This window comes from Triturus cristatus, chromosome 2_1 (assembly GCF_964204655.1).
Source record: "Triturus cristatus chromosome 2_1, aTriCri1.1, whole genome shotgun sequence".
Classification (NCBI taxonomy): Eukaryota; Metazoa; Chordata; class Amphibia; order Caudata; family Salamandridae; genus Triturus; species Triturus cristatus.
The window spans coordinates 1,046,071,726-1,046,090,514 of record NC_140581.1 but is presented as its reverse complement, the minus strand read 5'-3'; the positions used below and the strand labels follow the sequence as shown (position 1 = coordinate 1,046,090,514).

Below are 18,789 nucleotides of genomic sequence, written 5' to 3'. Positions count from 1 at the left end.
ACGGGGGAATTTCATTGGTGAAATGTCCACCTAACTATAACATGTGTGAAACCTATGGTTTTTTAAGTGAATATATATATATATATATATATATATATCTATATATATCCACACACACACACACACACACACACACACACACACACCTCCCTTTGCAGGCTGCATGTTTTGGTGCAGTACAAAGTAAAGAGTTGATATGGCACAAATGCCTACAACCCACTGCGCTGGCATAGATCAGTCACCGTTCTAGCTGGGTGCCCTATGCCAGTGATGAGGGTACAGTTGCATGAGCCATGTACCCCTGCAGTGTCTGAGTCCATTCCTAGACATTGTAAGTGCAGTGCTGCCCTTAAGAGTATATGGTGCTGCGAGATTGTCATTACGAACTTCACAGCACCATAATAGCTACACTGAAAACTGAGAAGTTTGGTATCAAACTTCTCAGCACATTAAACCCACACTGATGCCAGTGTGGAATTTAATTAAAAATGCACATTGAGGGAATCTTAGCTCCCTGAAAAACAACCAGCCTCTGGTGGGTTCCCTGACTGGTACACACCAGCCTGTCAACATGAGACCGGTTTCTGGACCCCTATGGTTGGAGCCTTCTCTCCCTGAGCCCAGAAACAAAGCCTTTCCTGGGCAGAGGTGTTCACACCTCCCCCCAGGCTAGGAAAAGCCATTTGGGGCAGGGGAGCTTCAAAGGCCTGGCAGCCTTTGTAATGCGACCCCCAGCCTCTCCTGGTATCAGGAGCAGGCCCCCTTCCTGTCTCCCCTCCTTTTCGGCGGGAAGACAGGTGGGAAAAACTAGCCAACCCAGAAGGTGTGCCCACCTCTGCCAACTCCACCTCTCAGGTGGGGGAGGTGAGGTGAAGCCCTCTCTACAGTACCCGCCATCTTGCAGATGGCACGCACTCCCCAATCAGGATTAGGGATTGTGCTCACTCCACTATGTGGAGTGAGCACACAAAGGGTGTAGTCTACCCTAAGGTCAGTAGCCCATTGGCTACTTACCTCAAGACCCCTTAAACGCCCCCTAAATACAGTATTTAGGGGGAAGCCCTGAACCAAGAAGGCAGATTCCTGCAACCTAAGAAGAAAAAAGGATGAAGGAAGACGCCCAGCAGAGGAGACTGCAGAGAATAACTGACTTGGCCCCAGCCCTACCGGCCCGTCTGCTGTTTCCAGTGCTCCTAGGCCAAAAATGGTCTTGTCTTGCAGCCAGTGACCTCCAGAACTCCTGGGAGGACTGACTGCCTTCAACAAAGTCCGGATCTCCTGTGAACAGCAGCTCTGTTCAGAAGAAACACCAAAGAAAGGCTCCGAGCCTGCTGAGGAAAAAGAAACCGGACGCCTGGAACCACCACTGCACCGGTCGCCTACGGCCTGAGTTCGAGTTGCCCACCGGTCCCAGCGAGGTCCCCCAGCACTCCAGAGTCCGAGTCCACCGTGGGCTGACCCCTCCAGGACTCCCCGATATCGCCTGCATCCTCTGCACGGAGACCCCCCAACCGCTAATGGCTTGGTGAAATATGACCTCAAAAGACTCCCCTGTATCCAGCCGCCCTGCGCCCTGGAGAAAAGAACCTGAGGTGCACCTACGTCCCCGAGCCCTCCAACTTACCTGCCCAGCTGTTGGTTCCTCACGGAAGTCTTGCTGGACCGAGCCTGCAGCTGAGAACAAAAACCGAAAATCCCCATTAAAAACAACAGGGCACCTGATGCCCCTGCGGGTGCACTTTGTGTGCTAAACTGGATCCCCCTTTGCCCTGAGCCTATCACCAGGAGCTTGGCTCCCACAACCTTGTAGCCTGCTCGTCAGCAGCCACCAACCGGAGGCCCCCAAACCCCTATTGGATAATATTGGGCCTCCGCACTCTGCACCCGGCCGCCCTGAGGGTGTAACAAGAGTGCATCCTGGACCCTGGGGGACCCCTGAGTCTACCCCCAGAACCTCAACTCCCACTAATGAACACTTACCTCAAAATCAATCACACTATTTTCCTCCATAGGATAACTTTGACTGTTTTTCTTGGAAAAGTTTCTAAGTGGGAAGTTTGAAAACATAAAGAAATTCTTTAAAATTGTACTAGTTAACCAAAACGATTTTGCTTACCTGTTTTTACAGGAAATGGCCCAGAGTAGTATCCAGGTATACTACTCTCAGTAAGAAAAGTAATCCAAAAAGTAACTTACCTGTTATTTTGCTGAAAAGCCATTTCAAGTCTATGTACTGTATTTACAAAGTATTGCATTTCTCCGCAACCATACTGTAAGTCAAAACAAAGTGCATATACAATTACAATTCAAACTGTTTTCAAACTGCATTACTACTGTAACATATTTATTGCTTACCTGTGCCAGGCTTGCTTGGTTCTAGAAAATAAAATAACTAAGAGAATATTTTTATACAAAATCAATTGGTCTGAAGTTCAGTCTTTGAGTGTGTGAATTAATTTGCGGTTGTGTGTACAATAAATGCTTAACACTATCCTCTGATACTGCCTTACTGCTCAATCACATTACCCCAAATAGAGAGTGAGGTGCTATCTAACTTTACCTCTGCCTACCTTTGGGGTTCCACTGGACTCTGTGCACACTATACCTCACTTTGGTATAGTATATACAGAGCCAGCTTCCTACATTCACACAAAGTGTGTAACTTGTGCTTGTCTCTGGAGCACAAGGAGGAAGACTGTGACACCTGAAAATCATGTAGATCTAAATAAGAAAGCTCTTTGAGATCGCCAGTCCCGATGTTGAGAAATGCAGCGTCAAAGCATCGAAGACACACAGGACATCTTCGGTGAACATTCCGATCAAGAAGATGTGGGCCATCAGCGGCGGAGGAAGAAGAAGTTTTCTCCGGCCAGGACTCCAGCTCGGACCTCGAGATAGTCATCAACGTCGAGGAATTGCCGCAAGGACAAGGTCACGTGAGTACCAAAGACCCCTTGCCCCGCCAACTGCCCCAGAAAAAAGAAAAGGCTTCTGCACCACCTCTGCCATCTGGCCAAGGTTGGCAACTAGATGACATTTCCGACGCCCCGTCTTCAGGCTCGGCTCCGAAACACACTGTCAAGCCTTCCGGCTCCATACTTACTCAACAAAAGTCCTCTTTGGATCCGGATCCAAGCAGAGATCCAGCTCGGAGCAGAAACTTTACATGCTGAAGGCGAAACAGCCTTCGGAACCTAAATCTTCAGTTTCTAAAGATCATCGCATGTCGGCACCAAAAACTCCGGCGCCGAAAACAAAGCATAAATATTCCGATCCAAATTTAGACATCCCACCAAAAAAGGATCGAAAACAAAAAATTCTATATTAACCCTGATACAGGTCATATACACACTAAACTACCTCATATACACAAACTGCCAGATGAGGACACTCATTACAAGATTCCTTTAAAGAAGAAATCTGTTGCCACCAGTCCCTATCATCCACCACCACCATCCACTCCACCACCGCCCTCTCCATCTTTAGATCCTTTACAAATTACACATCAGGATTCTCCACAATCTCCCCGTGATATTGATGATGAGGGTACACATTTACCGCAGACCCATGGTTCGATTATACTATTGATTCCCCCGACAGATAACGACCCAGACCTTTACCTTGCCCCCAGAAGACCATGTAGCCTACCAAGAACTCATTGCCAGGGCAGCACAACATCATGGGGTGGCGCTGCATAAAGAGCCATTAGAGGAAGATTTTCTGTTCGAAACTTTAGGGTCCACACATAGGTCGTCACAAACACTTCCTATGCTTAAGAGAATGATGAGACATGCAGATGACGTTTTTAAAGATCCTGTGCGTGCACCCATATTAACTCCTGGAGTTAATAAAAAAAATATAAGTCCTCCCCAACTGATCCACTATTTATCAAGGGGCGATTACCATTAGATTCACAAATTGTATCTAATGCTTGTAAAAGGGCTAATTCTCAAACATCTGGGGACGCTCCTCCACTGGATAAGGAGTCCAAGTTAATTGATGCTTCTGGCAAACGCATAGCGGCTCAAGCTGCCAATCACTGGAGCATTGCAAATATGTAAGGCACTTTAAGCAGATACGACAGGGCTCACTGGGACGAAATGGAGCAGCTGCTGCTTCAATTTCTTCCAGATGAGAATAAAAGCAGGGCCCAGGCCTTAGTAAATGAAGGGAAACTAATTTCTAACTCTTCAATAAGGTGTGCGTTGGATGCTGCTGATACTGCAGCTAGGGAGGTCAACACCAGCATTCTTGTTAGGAGACCTGTTTGGTTAAGGAACTCTGGATTATAGCCCGAGGTCCAACAATTCATTCTGAACACACCATTCGACAAAAAACATCTTTTTGGATCCGATGTTGATCAGGCTTTAGAAAAAATGAAAAAGGACACCGAAGTCGCCAAATCTATGGGAGCACTCCAGTTCCCTTCCATTAGAGGTTCCTTTCATCAGTCCTTTTACAGTGCAGGCCACAACCTCAGACCAAAATGCATCCACCTATAAAAGAAACATCCTGTCCTCTCCTTCAGGAGGAGTCTTTCAAGGAGATTACAGAGGGAACAATTCTAAGGGTAGAGGAAAAGGCAATACGCCCTATAATTCCCCTTCCCACAATAAGTAGTGACTTCCAACACTTCCCCCCGACTATACCGTAACTGTCGGGGGAAGACTGCAACAATTCTTCCCCATTTGGCAGTCCATAACTACAGACAAATTGATTTTTGGAATTATCCAGCATGGTTATTGCCTGAAGTTTACCAACGATCCTCCAAACATTCCACCTCGCTCTCTCAAACGGTCTGCACAACACTTGCATTTGCTCCAACAATAAGTGCAATCCCTCTTACTAAAATGAGCTATAGACCAGTTCCAATGCAATACCAAGGTACAGGGGTTTACTCTCTGTATTTTCTGATTCCCAAAAAGGACGGTTCCTTAAGACCTATTCTGGATCTCAGACAATCGAACCAATATATTCTGTCAGAACACTTTCACATGGTAACCCTTCAGCACATACTTCCGCTTTTACAAAAAGCAGATTTTATGTCTACTCTCGACTTAAAAACGCTTATTACCATGCCCAATTCACCCAGCACATTGCAAATACCTCAGATTTGTGATAGCAGGCAAGCATTATCAACTCAAGGTACTTCCCTTCGGAGTGTCCATAGCACCCAGAGTATTTACCAAATGCCTAGCAGTAGTTGCAGCTTATCTCAGAAGACTGTAGATTCACGTCTTCCCATATCTAGTTGTCTCATCAAATCCAGCACTTACCAAACCTGTCTGCGATATACTCAAATGACAATAAACCTACTTCATCAAGTGGGTTTTACAGTCAATGCACAAAAATCTCATCTGCGTCCTTTGCAGATGCAATCATACCTAGGAGTTACTCTAAACACAGTCAATGCTCTAGCATCTCCCAATGTAGCCAGAATTCACAACATTCCTGATACAATACTAAAATTTCAAACCAACCAAGCCTTACCAGCCAGAGTGTTCATGCAACTGCTTGGAATGATGGCATCTTGCTTACAAGAGTGCTTAGCACGCCAGTGGAATCAATCACAGAGCCAGTTAACCGATCCAGTGTTGGTAAACGGCCGTACACATTGCTCTCTGCAGTGGTGGAACCCACAAAACTTATCAAAAAGAAGGCCTTTTATCGACCCGGCTCACAGCAGATGCATCTTTAACAAGCTGGGGTGCTCATCTCCAAAGCTATACCATACAAGGTCTGTAGAGCAACAAGCACCAAAATCTACACATGAACTATCTAGAGCTTCTAGCGATTTTTCTTGCACTCAAAGCTTTTCAAACTCCCTTTCTAAGCAAAACAGTCCTGATCTAACAGACAACATGACAGCAATGTATTATGTACAAAAACAAGGTGGAATACACTCTCTCCAAATGTCACGACTTGCTCAGAATATTTGGAAATGGGCAATTTATCACTGGATTTATCTTCTGGCAGAACACCTCACAGGAGTCAACAAACAAATTGCTGATCTCCTCAGCAGAAGAAGACATCAAGTTCAGGAGTGGGAGATTCATCCCCGAGTTGTCCTTCCACACTTTCAACTATGGGGGTTCTACCAGATAGACTTGTGCGACGCAGCTGAAAACGCAAAATGCCCAAACCTCGGCTCCAGGTTCCCACACCCGCTCTCAAAGGGCAATGCCCTATGGATGAACTGGTCAGAAATATTTGGCTACGCTTTTCCACCTCTCCCACTCATTCCATCTGTGGTTCTGAAGCTCAGACTAACATATCTCACACTCATTCCAGTAGCGCCCACATGGGTTTGTCAACCATGTTATACTACCCTGTAGGAGATTTCAATAGTTCCACATCAAAAGCTGTACCTCACCTCCAGCCTTCTCACTCAGAACCAAGAAGAAACAGACATCCAAATCCCAAAGAACTGAATTTAGTGGTTTAGCTCCTGAAATCATAGAGTTTGGCTACTTAAATTTACCACCAGACTGTATGAATATCCTAAAAGAGGCAAGAAAACTGACCACTAGAGCTTGCTATGCAGCAAAGTGGAAAAGGGTTTATATATACTGCAATAACAACAAAATAAACCCTCTGGATGCTTCTCTACAGAACATTATCTGTTATTTATTACATTTACAGCTAACTGGACTAGCTTACACCTCTATTCATTTGCATCTAGCAGTAGTAGCTGCATATTTACAGAACAGACAACATTTATCGCTTTTCAGAGTTCTAATAATCAAAGTTTTCATGGAAGGCTTAAAAAGGGTAATACCACCGAACATTCCTCCTGTCCCGGTATGGAATCTCAATATTGTACTTACAAGACTCATGGGACCGCATTTTGAACCATTGTATAGGTGTCCTTTACAGTTTCTTTCATTGAAAGTTGCTTTCCTCATCATAATCCGCTCCTGAGGAGAGTTGCTCAGCTCCAGGCATTAACATTAGGAAGAACCCTTCTTTCAGCTGCACAAAGATAGGGTAGTTCTCCGTACCAACCCTAAATTCCTTCCCAAAGTGGTTTCTGCTTTTCATATCAACCAATCGGTTGAGTTACCTCTGTTTTTCCTCAACCAGATTCTGTAGCAGAACGCGCTCTTCACATGCTTGATGTTAAAAGAGTTTTATTGTACTACATAGATAGGACAAAAGACTTTCCCAAAACAAAACTGTTTGTTGCATTTGCTCCACCTCAAAACAGACAATCCCATCTCTAAATCTGGTATTGCAAGATGGATCGTCAAATATATTCAAACATGCTACGCTAAAGCCAAAAGAACTTTATCTATACCCTCTAAAGCACATTCTCAAAATAGGGGCTTCTTTGGCCTTTTTAAGTAACATTTCTCTAGCTGACATATGCAAAGCAGCTACATGGTCTACACCACACACATTTACCGAACACTATTGTGTAGATGTGTTAGCCAGACTAATGTTACACTGTGTGCTGTCAAACCAGTAGCAGATTTTTGACACGCCTCCACTACTTTGACTCCTCACAGAATCTAGAGCTTCTGCTTTATTTTTCTGTACAACACACAATGCCTTCAACCTCCATCTAGGTTGTGGGTGTAGTGCCTGTGAGTAGCACTGTATTGCAGCACATCTGTGCCATGCCCTTCTTCTCTAGAGTATCAGTGGGACGAGATGTACAATGCTTCACCTTATATGCCTATTCTGGGCTCAGTGCCTCACCACTCTGCCTTGCTACTGGGCAAAATGTTAGTTGTGTAAAACACAAAGAACGTCCGTGCGATTTATGTGCCTTTCCAGTTTGTGTTCTTTTGGAGTTTTTAAATTTGTGGTGTATCTGGAAATCTGTCCTTGAAGACCCATGTCAATATTTTCTGTTCAGTTTTTACATCTAATGTTACCTTTGCATAATTAACGTAATTGCAAAGACTTGCCGTTTATTGCCTAACTCATGTTAAGTTTGGACTAAGGTACTCTGGACTAATTTGATGATTTGAAACTTTGATGGGCATAGTATCTCCTTTTTTTAAATATCATTTGATGGAATGCCTATGATGCTGATAATTATGACCTGCATGGTCTTTTAAAATGGACTTTCATGTTTCAAAACTAAAGAGGCTTGCAAACAGTGTAAAATGTCTTTCTTAGCTGAAAACGTAGATGATAATTCACTTTAGCAACTGCATTGTGCATATTCATGAACATTCTGGTATAATTAACGCGTGCTGTGCAGCCACAAAGAAAAGTAAATACATTGCAACATATGAGTTTTTTTCCCCATTCTGCCTAAAATAATCAATGCTTTTCATATTTTGCTCTTGTAGTTTGTTTTATTTTGCATGTTGGAGGAAGCATTTATAGGTTTGATTTTCTGTTTTCTTACTTCTCTGTATTTAAATACTTATACATGTGTTTAATTTTTATCTGGTTGCTAATGCCTGCCTACATTCCAGTAGGTGTGTTAAATCTTGCATATTATTCTGCTCAAAGCATTTTGTACTGTGTCTTGCAGACAGCACACTCTCGCCTTTGTGCCTTCTTCAGGACTGATCTATGCATTCGGCTGTGGAACCAGAGGCCAGTTGGGAAACGGGCAGCTGTCTAATGTCAAATGTCCATCGTTGGTGAAGGGACACTGGGCTGCAAGTACTGGCCAGGTCCAAGACAGAGCTGGTAAGTTTCTCACAATTTCTTTTCTAAATTAAGCACAGGCACTTAGCTTTCAGGTTTACTCTTAACATGTTCCATTTGAAATCTGGCTAAGGTTGGAAAGTTCTCTGTATGTTGGGAATTGCTGAATTGGAGCAACGCGAAACAAAATTAAAAATATACGATTCATGTTTTCTTAATGGAAGAACTGCAACATTGCTCAGAAATGCACTAGTAGTAGCCGTAAGAAAAACATTTTCACCACTGTCGTTCAAATGGTTTTAGACATTACATCCCATGAAAAACGTAATCCTGTGGCCAAGTGTTCTAGAGCCAAAGAGAGATTACCACATTTACATGAATCTCAGGACAATTATTTCTCTGATCACATATATCAGAAGACATTGAGTTTAAAGATGCTCAAGAGCAGTGGGCGAAGTGGAATCCCCTCTATGGTATTTCTTAGGGTTGTAATACTATATTTGGAAACCTACAGTAGCGAAAGAAACATACCAGAGGCTCAGATGGGAAGCAAACATGAGAGTTTGCACTGATTTAGCTTCCATCTTTCTTTTGAGTGAGAGTAGTAATATACTGTGCTGATATGTTATCTGACAGACAAAGGTGGGGACTTCCGCATTTCAACAGCCGGCTCCTGTTTAACACTTTCATGATAAAACACATTGCATCCATTGATGTATGATCCTATGGGTTAGAACAGGATGGCTATCTCCAGAATAGGAGATACTCGCACCTCTTCTGTAGTTGCAATTTTGCAGAGCTTGCACAGTATCCTATTGCTAGAAGGATCAAAGAAGACTTTGCCATCCAAAGGGAGAACAGAGTGTAGCAAAACTGTCAGGCCCAGCCAGGCCTCTCTGCTAGCAGCCTGTCCCAGAACTGTGCAACTGGCCACTGTCTCCTGCAGATCTATGGAGATACCAAGTGGAAAGGGACCAACAATACTAGATTGGCACATGTCTTGTATAAAGATGCGCTAAGCATCTTCTGGAAGCATCTGCCTATAGCCTGCAATGCAGATTGCTTATCGAACTACAAGAGCTACCAGATGAGCCTCTGCATTGGCTTGGCAGATTAGTGAAAAATAATTCTTGTAGACCAAATTGGGGGAGTGTTGTGTACACAAAAGACTTTCTATTTAGTAGTTCTGCACTTAGTCATCATGGCCACTGACAACCTCATCAGAAAAGGGAGCTTTGGAGGCATTCTTTCACAACGTTCAGTAAGGGAATGTAATTCTAGACATGTTCTGGAAAGATTAGTCTGAACAGAGGTTTGCATTAGAGTGGAAATTAAGAATGTCAATCCTGGCCAGCCTTAAATGTTGTCAAGTGGTCAGCATGAACTAGTAGCCAACCAAGAGCTCTCCCTATACATCACAGAGATGGTCAACCTCTTTTGTGAGACTCCCCAACCTAGAAGGAAAGGAAATGTGTACTAAGTGGTAAAACACCTGGAAATTTCACCTAGCCAGAAAAGATGCCAGGAAGAAAAGACTATCGCTGAAGGACTATACAAAGAAGTAGCTCTTAATCTCATAGCATTAGGTCTCCTAGGGTTCATTGCAGAATGAAAACAGGTCCTTTAGACTAACTGGAGGTGGAAACACACAGTACCTCGGAAGATAGAAGGGGGTGATACAGACTCTCAGCTCAAGAGGAGTAGAGAAAATATGTGTTGTAGGACTTTATGGCTGTAGATACACATACTTAGCATAAGTCCGCCATCTCGTGTTGGGCTCGGAAAAGTGCAATTTGTTTTTCTTCGAAGACGTCTTTCGAATCACAAGGTATGGTGACTTTTCCTTTTGGTTACAATGTGCATGGTTCTCAACTCTATTGTTAGATTGTTTTTTTCCCCTGTCAGGTTCGTCATGGACTCCTCTGCTCCGTCTCGACATCATTGAAAAACTAGCATTTATGCCTGTACCGTCGGTATTGTCATCGATCATGGGTACTCATACCTTACATCAGTCGCCTGTCAACATGTTCCTGCTGACCAAGGCCCGGAGGGTCATCGTCCTTTAGGGTGGATCCTGTTTCTCCCAGTTCTGTTCATGCTATGCCCATTTGGTGATGGAACAGACACACTTTCATTTTTGCCCATGCTGCCACGCCAAGTTCCCACACACAGACAAACACCTGGTGTGTAACTTGTGCCTTTTTTCGGATCATTAAAAATCTAGGCATTTAAATCCTTGCGCTCAAAGAAGACACTGCGATTGGCACGCAAGACGCCTCAAAATGTCTAGACGCACTGTCGACGACACTCCAGAAACGTTTGGATCCAATAAGTAACACCACGAGGCACACACTCTGGCCTCAGGAGCAGACAAGGGCTCCTTCTCGCACGGCTAAAGTTTTGGGTCAGTGCTCAAAATCTAGGACATTCAACCAGGGCAAACCGCCAGTACTGTGCCCCAGCCATCCCAACCACAGCCTCAACAAACCATCCCAAAGGGTCGGCTGTCTGGTTTGGACTGACCCAAGCCCTCACACAGGCCTCCACTGCCTACGGGCCATGTTTGGCACCAAACATCTGTACCGGAAACGCCTATCCCTGGCCCAGCACCAAAACAGCACAAGGCCCATGCCCATCAGTCTTCGTCTTCGAGACAAGTCTCTGAATTGAGAGCCCTGGGGATTGAAACCTCGGTCCGCCTTGGCACCAAAACCAAGTATATCTGACCAGAGACACTCTGCATCAAAACCATTGGTGTTGAAAGCCAGTTCAGAAACTAAGTCGTATACTTCAGCCAAACAGAAGGCTAGCTCCGAAATTGTAGAACAAGTACCTGAACATTTACAAGAACATCTCAATACCAGGCAAAAACAACTGCCGATTTACTCTGACACCAGTAGAATCATGGCTACATGTCCCCAAACTAAGGAAAAGTCAGCAAAGAGAGAGTGAACATTTGAAGAAGCCTTAAAGAGACCCTACCCACCAAAGTACAAAAAGAGGATTCCAGTCCACCACCCATTAGCCCACCACCACCAGTGACACCAAGGGCACACTCTCCGCCGCCTTCACCTCCTGCAGATACACACTACTTCTCAAAGGGTTCTGTTTATTCATTTGAGGGACATGGGGATGATGGGGACCCAATACTCTAGTCCCTCTCAAGATGATCTGTGGGACAATCATGACTCCGATCCGCCTGCAGACACAGATAGAGTTCTGTATCCGGTGAGATCTTCCCCTCCAGATGATACTACCAAATACCATACCACATACCACAACATCATAGGTAGGGCAGCTAGTTATCATAAGGTTCAGCTCAACACCGAACCACTGGAGGATGATTTCTTATTTAAGACCCTTTTATCCACTCCACGCTCGACACAGTACCTGCTGATGCTTAAAAATATCGGTTATATGTCTTAGCATACATTTAGGGACCCGGTAAAAGCACAGGTTATTACAACAATAGTAGATAAAAAATACAAGCCATCCTCTACCGACCCAACATACATACAGGGTCAACTACCACCAAACTCTTTAGTGGTTGTGACAGCAAGAAAGAAGGAGAACTCACAAACATCTGGCAAGGCACCCCCACCAGACAAAGAGGCTAGGAAAATAGATCCTGCAGAGAAGAGAGTGGTAGCACAATCAGCCAACCATTGGCGGAAGGCCAATCCTTTGGTATCCTTTCCCCTTATGACAGGGCGCACTGGGACGACATTTAGGGGCTCCTCCCCCATCTCTCTGAACAATACAAGGAACTGGCATTTGAGATTGCCTCAGAGAGCAAACTAATAGCCAACACCTTGATCCATCCTGCACTAGATGCAGCTGATACAGCCGCAAGAGATAGTACCACTGGTGTCCTCCTAAGAAGAAATGCCTGGCTCAAGGTTTCAGGCTTCAAGCCAGAAGTGCAACAAAATATCCTTGCACTTTCTTCTGATGGGGAAAATCTCTTTGACACTCAAGTAGACACTTTATTTGAGAAAATTAAGGACCGTGAAACAGCTAAAGCTATGGGGGTGCTACAAACATCTACGCAAAGAGGGAATTTTCCACAGTTTCTCAGTTCCACTTAAATTAATCTATGGAGTTACCAGTGTTCTTTCCCTGAGCTGACTCCGATGCGGAAAGAGCTTACACACACTGGATTTAAAAAGAGCTCGTATGTACTATATTGACAGAACACAATCCTTTAGGTAAGCACGACTACTCTTTGTTGCACTCTATAAACCACACAAAGGGAAATCGATTTCAAAACCTGGTATTTCACGTTGGTTTTGTAAAATGTATCCAAACTTGTTATGCGAAAGGCGAACAAAATCTACTTATCCCTCCAAAAGCTTACTCCACTTGCAAAAAGTGTGGTTTTATGGCTTTTTTTAGGGAATATACCCATGGCTGACATATGTAAGGCAGCTACATGGACCGCATTTACAAAACATTACTGTGTAGATGTCAAGGCCCGACAACAAGCCAATGTGGGTCAAGCGTTTCTAAGAGCTTTATTTCAAACTGCAACCCACACAGGTTAGCCACAGTATCTGGAGGAAATTACTTTACAGTCTATGCCTCAAACAGAAAATGTTACTTACCCAGTAAGCATCTGCTTGTGGCATGTAATGCTGTAGATTCAACTGTGCCCACCCTCCTCCCTGAATACCTTTGCGGAGTCTAATTACAACTATTTATACACTACATTGTCATGCATGGTCATCTCACCAGGATACATCATCCTCACCCAGTATGCAGAAAACAATCTAAAAATCGAGGACCATGCAGATTGTAAGCAAGAAGAGGAGTCGCCATACCCCGTGACTCTAAAGACTTCTTTGAAGAAAAACAACTAGCATACTTCCAAGCCAAACATTAGATGACGGACGTATGCTAACCATGTGAATCTACAGCACTACATGCCACAAACAGATGCTTACTGGGTAAGTAACATTTTCCTTATCTTTCCCATGAGGAGTGTAAAGATTGGGATGATTCCCTGGTCATCCCAGACAAGAGTCTTGGCATTTTAGAAGAGGCTTACCAATAGGACGCTTTGCGAAGTGCTTGTGCCCTCCTTCCTCATCCTCACCACCCTACTGTAACTCATTCCCTATTCCGATGGCACAGATAAACTCTTCAATTGATATTACAAAAGTGGGGCTTGATGCCAGAAGTGTTTTTCAGTGTAAGCTTGTAAATGCTTTTCTTAATAAAAAGGTTTCCGTGTATGGTGTTTAGGCCCAAGGGAAATGAAAACCTAAAGCACTATGTATTCAAAAATGGCAATAAAAACCAACTGTTTCAAGGCATGCACAGTACTCTTGGGCTTTATCGAATGTTATGTGAAGTGCTTCACACCCAGATGCAACAAGCATAGCCTATAGGTCTCGCTTTTGGGACCTTATAAGTGTTTAGCCATGCAACAGTTGATGTTGTTACACCAAGGATATTGTGCTGCATAACTAAATACTTATAAGGTCCCAAAAGCAAGACCTGTTGGCTATGCCAATGCTTGTTCATACTAGTATTTAGGCTTTAATTTTGATTGCTGGCCTAGTGCAGTGGAGTTCAGTACTCAGACCATATGTGCTGTCTCCTGCAAGATGTGGTGACACTGCACAGAGTGTTCAAGTGCACAGAGCGGTTCTAAATCTGCCATTTACTTACGAGCCCTATTGTGGGAAATTAGATGTGTGCAGAGTGTTTAATGTGCTGCGTCGGAATGTGCGTGAATTGTGGGATCTAGCGAGCATAATCAGCACAGGTGTTTGTGCCCAGATTCGCATCGGACCTTAGGTGGAAATGTATGTAGTACCCTATCCTCTGGCCTACTTCTTTCCTAATCCTCCCACATACTCTACTCAGTTTTTTTCTATGCTTTAATTGTGAACCTGAACATGAAGGCTGCATCTTGGTTTACTTTGTGCTACATATTGTGTTGGACTCCGAAAGTGGCTTAGGACAATGCATGATGTAAATGTGTAAAGGTTACTGGCCTGGACTGTGTTGGAAAAACACCTATCACATTTAGGTTGCTGCTGTAAAGTAGACACTGGGATATACATTCAAGTAAAGTTACGACAGCTGCCTGTTCATGTATGATTAAGGTCAGCCATTGTGAGTGACTTCTATGAGCATTGCTTGGGAGTGTGCTCTGATGTGAATAATTCACTTCCTGTTCTTTGTAGAAGATACCATTAGTAATTAATTACATAGGCATAAGTCCTTTGTGGATTGTTTGGGTACAAAAATCGACCATGTTGCTTGCAAAAATCGCTCACAACCAAGAAAACTGAAAAACACACTTGCACACAGGAACCACAATATGATGAGATTGTATCTGTGAGCCGCGCACACGCAGTTCCTTAACCTTTTAAGGGTTAAGGCACGCTCACTGCAGACAATCTCATGCCATTATTTCAAGGAGAGTAATGAAATTTAATTTAATTTGTTAATGTTAAAAGCCATTTAATAAAAAAGGGGCGACGCATTGAAAGGAAGCCTTTAAGTAATTGCTTCAAGTGTCTTATAGGCCGCTCACCAGAATATTTACATTACCGTTTTGCGGTGCAAGGAGGCTTGCACTGATTCCATCACTTCGGCTAGGACAGCAGCATGGCAACAATTTAGTAGTTTTCAATGTGTTCATTCTTAGCCCAGCCCCTCTCTGACCTGTGCGCCTTGCCTTTTTTACAGCAGTGTATAGTAAATAAAATTGTTATTATTACACAATGTAATAGTACCCAGCGTACCTACTTGGGAAGTTTCTAAGTATCCGTTAGCATGTCCGGCATTAGAATTACTGCACGTCTCCGCAGCGAGCGTTTAACTCCATTAGACAGGCTTCCAGCTACAAGAGCGATGGGACGAGGATTGGGGTGAGGTTTACAGGGAGCGGGGTCAGTCTGGGGAGTTTAAAGCTGGCTGTGTGAAGAAGGGAGGGAAACATTCAAGGGTGTTCCTAGTTAGTGAGCAACCACGGGCACAGCTGTGGAATCGCGTCACCAGATGAAGCAGGCACGTGTGGTGAATGCCTCTTCAAGCCGTGTGAAAGTGACCTTGTAAAACCTTGTGGAAATGCCACGTCCTTTGATGCTTTTCATTCCTGCTGGGCTGCAAATACGGTGCGCTTTAATATTTCTCGCGCGTACAAATCACCAACAGAGCGCAGGCGACCGGCGCGTGCCCTTGATGCTGAAACCAAAAAACGTGGATGAACACAAACACGAAAAGTGCATGTCCTGTGTCTGATTGCACACGCTCAGGGACGGAAGGAGGGTTGAAGTGTTGCCCCCACATGGATGCGCTTATTAAAAAGGTTTCCCTGTTGGCGCATGGTGCTTTTAGATTACAACTCTAGTAATAAAAAGCTTAACTTTGAAAGAAGCACATGTAGCGCCTGATGCAGGCGCCTTGCGTCTGGTGGCGTCATTAATTTACATGTATTCAAACTGAAGTCACTGCCATTTAGAACTGGGGTGCCCCGACCAAACATGTTTTCCGAATTTCAGTGACACTTTAATAAGTTAGTAGCCGCCAGTATTCGCAGACTGTCAGATTATTCTGGGGTTTGCATATATTTTAAAATGTCTGTTTTTCAGATCGACTGCGTTGTTGGTCACACCTCAGCTTGGAGCGCTGTCTGGGCATGAGAGCAGGGGTGCACTAGGCACTTCCCTAGCAGCAGAGATTTTAGAAAGGTTTCTTTATGGCATTCCCTCTCTGCTTGCAAGTTATCTTTAGAAGCGTTCTTTCTCCGTTCATGAAAATCGTCCATTCAGGAGTTACTTGCAGAACGCTGTCAGATGCTGTGCGCACGTGACAGTCCTGGAGTAGTTTATATGCTTTACTAAGAATTATCCGAGCATCAGGGCACATGTGGAGCCCACATTAATCAAGGTTCCCGGCCTGTAATCCACGTGTCAAAGGGAAAAAAAGCTCAATTTAAGCATGCACACGATTTGGTTTACAATATGTAAACTAGTATTAGTGACGCGATCGCGATCAAGTGAACATCAACAAAGGGGGGCGGGAAGAAGGGAAACACGAAAATGAAGCGGACTAGGAATGCGTGGGAGAAGGGAGGGGGTAGGGGAGGGGAGGGGATTCACGCGCTGTAAGGCTTGTAAGGCTTAATGAGCCATTACAGAAAGCCAGATGGCCTGCGCACGTTCACGCGCACGGACACACACCCACTTGAGGCCAGCAAAAGCCGGTGGGTAGCACTTTGAAAACCCACTTACTAAATGTCTCGCAGAGCAGCGCATGCGCTGGCTCAGGCGAGACCTAAAAAGGAGTCTTCTCAGCCATCTCACAGAGCACTCCTTGATGCAGGAATGCCTATGTCAATATATTGCCTTCTACATTCAGGTGTCAGCAGTTTTGGCTTGACCAGGCAGAGTGCCTTCTACTCAACTATCTACTGCCCTCTCCTAGCAGAAGACCTGCTAGGCACATTGTAGATAAATTACAAAGTCCATTGAAACATATTTTCTAGTTTTAAAGATCACCCATTCCCAATTTTCTTTTCTCTATGTATGGTTATGTTTTGCCGAGATATAATTTCTGTGATAAATTGTTCTTTTTTTTTTTTTTAATCTGCCTGCAGTAAATCTGTTTTATATTAGTGAGGAAACCGAACAACCGCATTTTTATGTAAGGGAAGGTTGCCTTGCTGCAGAGCGAGATAGAGAGACTTGTGCCGCACTTAATCTCTGTTATTTTATTTTTATTTTTTTAAATATCTTTATTGCATTTTATCGTTTCCAGTACATATAATGCAAGTAGTGTTACAAATAGCATTAATGGCAGAGATAACGTTGCTATTGTTATCTCCAGCTGCAGAGTAAGACAGAACATTAACGTGTGCATCGCCTCAACCCTGGTAGGGCTACAGAACCTTTTAACTAGTTTTCAGTCTTTCGGTGATTTGAGGGGATTGGAAATCAATACTGGTAAGACCAAGTACCTGGTCTTGAATCCCCCAAAGAAGATTGGTAGGCCACCCACACTAAAATCAGTTTCCCTAGAAAGGGTTAAAGAATTTGACTATTTAGGAATTCGCCTCTGTGACACTATGAGATGGAATTGCCACCTCCATAAGATGTTGTTGAACCATAAGAGGGTGGCGGGGGCATTACTTAAAGAACAACGGGCCTTGCCCCGGTACTTGACATCTTTAGGGCAAGAGGTGTGAGTGCGGCGCTCTATGGGGCGGAACCTTGGGGTGTGCAAAACGTAGACCAGCTGTCCTGCTCTGAAAATAAATTTCTCAAGGACCTAATGGGGCTCCCATACAGCACCCCAACCTTACCTTTATTGCTTGACCTGGGTAGTTGTCCCATTAGCGATCAGGCAAGGATGCGTCCTCTTCTTCTTTGGGCTCGCATTTGGATAGTCCCCGAACTGGCCAGCTACGCAGACGGTTTAAAAGAGATCTTATCGATGCCTGGCTGGCCCAAAATTAGTTGGTTGAATGAAGTTAAGCGACTTCTGATAGCATTGGGTCTAGAAGAAGCTTGGCAGTCAAGAACTGCTCCCCCCCCTAAGTCTGTCTTGAAGAAACTGTATTGGAGATGGGTGATAGACGGGCGAAACACTAATCCTAAGCAGTGCAGGTCCACTGCTGAATTCCTATTAGTGAAGGAGGTCCCATTCCGCGAGCCCTATCTCAATATTATATCAAAACCCAGAGATAGGGCATTGTATTTTAAATTTAGAGTAGGAATACTTCCTGTGGGTGAACTAACTGCTAGGTGGAAGGCCCCAGCCCAGACTACTCCTTTGTGTCCGCATTGTATGTCAAGGATAGAGTCAGTTCCCCACTTCCTATTCGAATGCCCTGCCTATGAAGCTCCTCGTCGCAGGTGGTTGAAACCTCTTTGTAGAGAGTTAGGCACCACACACCATAGGGAGGCCTTGCGAATTTTGAAAACTGACTCGCGGCCCCTTTTTGCCTGTGGCCTGGCGAAGTTTCTAAGCTGGGCATGGTCGAGTAGATCAAATAGGCTTTTGTATCTTGTTTAATCCTGGTTTTACAATGTATTCCTTTTATGTAATTTATTGGCGCCTTCGTATTATGAATTGTATGTATCTTGTGATATGACTTGGCTCCTTTTATCGTTTTTATAAAATTGTGTGTGTATATGTATTGCTTTTTAAGACATGCTATTT

General features: G+C 44.2%; 1 protein-coding gene across 5 annotated transcripts in view; it reads left to right on the top strand.

The window, feature by feature from the left end:
* HERC3 (HECT and RLD domain containing E3 ubiquitin protein ligase 3) overlaps positions 1 to 18,789 on the top strand; it is a 517,835-nt gene that overhangs the window by 242,439 nt on the left and 256,607 nt on the right. For all 5 annotated transcript variants that reach the window (XM_085635502.1, XM_085635530.1, XM_085635520.1 and 2 more), the window contains one exon: positions 8,492 to 8,652. In XM_085635502.1, the coding sequence (XP_085491628.1) occupies positions 8,492 to 8,652 (161 nt within the window). The remainder of the gene's footprint in view (positions 1 to 8,491; positions 8,653 to 18,789) is intronic.